Here is a 3,866-nt window from a genome sequence, read left to right as displayed (position 1 = left end):
GTTTCTTCCCTTTTGAGCTACAAGATTTCTGCCAAATCCCGTATCAGTACACAAATCCCGCCAGGTCTGTGCTTGTCCTGGGATAGAGGTCCTGACGGGAAAGTTTCCATCTGGCTTCGGGTTGGCCCATATAAAGATTATGGATGTGCCGAGCTCTTAAGTCAGCAGCTTTCCTTGGCTTTAGACTCTTAAAAAAAAGCAAATAAATAGATTTGTAGATGTTTGCAATGATACCAGCCACTTGCGGGCGACTTGGCGGATCACAGAGGATTCACTCGTGTTACTTCATGAGGGAGCAGCGGGTGGAGCTGGGCTGGGAAGGCTAAAACATAGCCATGAGCAGGGGCCTGGACAGCGCCAAGTGTGCTGGGAATGAAAGCGGAAGGAGAAGATCCCGTGTGAGCCCTGGTGCTGCTGGTGGGATGTGACAAAAGATGTGAAATCAGGGAGAGGAAAATGATGATTCTGGAATTTGGCTCAGGCTGTCGGGGGTGACGAAAAGCACCGGCAACGCCTCCTGGCCGGGCTATAAAGGGCCCCGAGGCAGGGGAAGGAGCACTCACTGCTGCTGAGCTGCAGAGCTGCCTCTCTCTCCACCTCCAGCCTCCACCATGAGCACCACTGTCAGGCAATACTCCTCCTCCACCTCCCTCAAGGGATTTGGGAGCCTGGGGGGAGGCTCCAGCAGGCTTTCCTCCGTGCGTGTTGGGGGGGGAGGCTACAGGGCCCCCAGCGTGCACGGGGGCTCCGGCAGCTACTCCGTCTCCTCCCGCGTGGTCTCGGGGCTCGGAAGTGGCTTTGGGGGCAGCTACTGCAGCAGCGTAGGAGGGGCCCTCGGTGGGGGCTTTGGGGGCAGCTATGGGGCCGGCTTTGGGGCTGGCTTTGGAGGGGGCTTTGGAGGCGGCGATGGCATCCTGCCAGCGGGGGAGAAGGAGACGATGCAGAACCTCAACGACCGCCTGGCCGCCTACCTGGACAAGGTGCGAGCCCTGGAGGAGGCCAACACCGACCTGGAGGTCAAGATCAGGGAGTGGTACAAGAAGCAGGGCCCTGGTCCCGACCGGGACTACAGCCCCTACTACAGGACCATCGAGGAGCTCAGGAACAAGGTAGGAATGGGGATCAACCCAGTGGGACATCGTGTGTCAGAGAGGAAGCAGAAACGATGACTGTTACTTCTGTAATTAGTCAGCACTAATTATGTCGTAAAAAGTGTCCCAGTGGCACACGGGGAGCATCAGGTTGGAAATCATGGGTGTTTCAATATCATCTTTTGGCTGCATCCTCCTGGATGCAACTAGTGGCAGCTTCCACTGGCAGAAACAGATGTAACAGGACGTAACACAAAAATGGAGGAATACAGACAAGTCTGCACTGATCATGTGTGTTCTAGGGAGTTTAAAACCAGTGTGCAGGGAAAGTTGTAACTGTGGGCAAACCGCGAGACACTGATGTCATGTTTGGAAACATTCAGGCAAAGAATTTGCAAACGTGTTTCAGCTCCTCCTATTAAGGAGATTTGGATGATAAAAAGATGGATCTGACCAATAACGAGTTCTTCACCTCCTTTTGGCAGTCACTGCCCCAGGGCTGGGCTTGGTGCAAAGCCCCCAGCCGAGGCAGCTTGGGGGATTCCTCCCCATCTGATTTGAGTCCCAGCACCCCATTTTGGAGGAAATGCTCCAATTTCTTTTGTTCTCTGTTACTTCCCACGCACGAATTGCCCCCAGCAACCACGCAGGAAGCCTTGTGCAGCTGGAGCTGTGGCAAAGGATGCAGGGAATCCATATTCCTCCCCTTTCCTTAACCCAATTCTCCCAAACTCTGACTTGAATCTCCTCCCAGGAGGGGTCATTTGCTCCTGCGGTGGTAATATGAAAATCAGAAGCCATAGGCAGCTGCTCACTGCCTTTTGCTCCATTTCTGCTGCCAGCAAATTAAATCCACCCCAGTACAAGGTGTGCCAAGTGCAGACACCCTGCTGGTCCCTCTGTCCTGCCGTGGTGCTACAGGTGGGGAGCAGGTGATTCCTCCTTGACCTTTCTGTAATCAGCACCTGCCCTGAAGGACGGGAACAAAAGCCACCATCAGATTTCACACATCTTTCATGGCCTCACTTTGCCTTTTGAAACACTTACTGATGGATTTTTGGAAAGTCACAGAGTAACCAGCCCCTTCCCACAGTCACAGCTGCACCTCCCTTGTCCTAATTCCATGCACACTTCTGCTAAAGAAACCCCAAACCGCTTCTGTCTCCCAACACTCCCACTGTGCTGCTTCCCTTGGTCTGCCAGGAGGAGTTCCTGACACTCCTTTTTTTTATCTTCCACCCACCAGGTGCTGGTGGCCACAGTAGACAATTCCAACCTCCTGCTGCAAATTGACAACGCCAGGCTGACGGCTGACGACTTCAGGACCAAGTAAGCCACATTTCCTGGAAAAACGGAGCAAAGGGAAGTTGGATGCAACGAGGAGAAAATCCCATCCAAACCCCCAAAAAGGCCATGTGGAAGCAAAGCCTTCAAAATGAGGGTGTAATTTCCAAAGCAGATGGTTATCTCAATCTTACAGGCACTCAGGGATTGTGTTGCTTCCACCCAAAACCACTGTGTTATTCCCATTCCTTGCTCACCCGTGGCACAGGCTCTCCCGTGCCTCGCTGTGCACTTAACGTGTGTGTGCAGAGCCCAGGGCCTGGTTGGGATCACGAGCAGGGCGATGTGATGAGCTCAGGTGGACACTGTTGTACTGGTTTCCCCCACACTTGTGCAGCTTTGCTGATGGTTGCTGTGCCCCCAGGTTTGAGTCGGAGCAGGCCCTGCGCCTGAGCGTGGAGGCCGATATCAACGGCCTGCGGCGCGTCCTGGACGAGCTGACCCTGTCCAGGGCCGACCTGGAGATGCAGATCGAGAACCTGAAGGAGGAACTGGCTTATCTGAAGAAGAACCACGAGGAGGTGAGCGCAGAGCCAGGCACAAAACCGGGACCTACAAATGTTCCTTGTGCACCAGGGGAAGGGTCGGGTCAAACATGAAGGAGTCTCTGCCGTCAGGGCTGTCAGGAGATGCTCGAGGGGGAAGGGGGAGGGAAGCAATCCCTTCAGAGAGGACCTCCATGAGGTCTGTGGGGTTCCTGAGCTGGGTGCAAGTAAGAAATTTCTCAGGATGGGAATACACCATTGTCACTCTGATGTGTGTCTTCTCTGTGTCAGGAAATGACTGCCCTGCGCGGGCAGGTGGGAGGCGAGATCAGCGTGGAGATGGACGCTGCCCCCGGAATCGACCTGACCAAGATCCTGGCGGAGATGCGGGAGCAGTACGAGAGCCTGGCGGAGAAGAACCGCAGGGACGCCGAGCAGTGGTTCTTCAGCAAGGTGAGGGGCTGGGGGGGAGCAGAGGGAGCGGGGTCGGGGCTGTGCCCGCCACCCAGGGCCCTGAGGGCACGGCTTGTCCTCCTTGCAGACGGAAGAGCTGAACCGGGAGGTGGCCATCAACACGGAGCAGCTGCAGAGCGGCAAGACGGAGATCACGGAGCTGCGGCGCACGATCCAGAGCCTGGAGATCGACCTGCAGTCCCAGCTCAGCACGGTACAGGGGGTGGGGGACACCCAGGGACACGGGACCCTAGGGCTGTGCCCCCCTGGCTGCCCCAGTGCCCCTGAGCCATCCCTGTCCCCATCCCACAGAAAGCGGCCCTGGAGGGCACCCTGGCCGACACGGAAGCGCGCTACGGCACCCAGCTGGCCCAGCTGCAGGTGCTGATCACCAGCGTGGAGGAGCAGCTGGCCGAGCTGCGCTGCGACATGGAGCGCCAGAACCAGGAGTACAGGGTCCTGCTGGACGTCAAGTGCCGCCTGGAGCAGGAGA

General features: G+C 56.5%; 1 protein-coding gene across 3 annotated transcripts in view; it reads left to right on the top strand.

Moving 5' to 3' along the window:
- The first annotated feature begins 540 nt into the window (after nucleotides 1-540).
- Nucleotides 541-3,866, top strand: part of LOC114069262 (keratin, type I cytoskeletal 14) — a 14,776-nt gene continuing 11,450 nt past the window's right edge. For 2 of the 3 annotated variants that reach the window (XM_027905929.1, XM_027905927.1), the window contains exons 1-6: nucleotides 541-1,109; nucleotides 2,338-2,420; nucleotides 2,800-2,956; nucleotides 3,212-3,373; nucleotides 3,462-3,587; nucleotides 3,686-3,754. In XM_027905929.1, the coding sequence (XP_027761730.1) occupies nucleotides 612-1,109; nucleotides 2,338-2,420; nucleotides 2,800-2,956; nucleotides 3,212-3,373; nucleotides 3,462-3,587; nucleotides 3,686-3,754 (1,095 nt within the window). In that variant the 5' untranslated portion in view covers nucleotides 541-611. The remainder of the gene's footprint in view (nucleotides 1,110-2,337; nucleotides 2,421-2,799; nucleotides 2,957-3,211; nucleotides 3,374-3,461; nucleotides 3,588-3,685; nucleotides 3,755-3,866) is intronic. The other variant, XM_027905926.1, reaches the window with a different exon arrangement.

Source organism: Empidonax traillii, unplaced genomic scaffold, assembly GCF_003031625.1.
Source record: "Empidonax traillii isolate 1590-97213 ecotype Southwest subspecies unplaced genomic scaffold, ASM303162v1 scaffold1222:size288430, whole genome shotgun sequence".
In the NCBI taxonomy this organism is placed as follows: domain Eukaryota; kingdom Metazoa; phylum Chordata; class Aves; order Passeriformes; family Tyrannidae; genus Empidonax; species Empidonax traillii.
The sequence above is the reverse complement of the archived record's forward strand: the minus strand, read 5'-3'. Positions and strand labels throughout refer to the sequence as shown.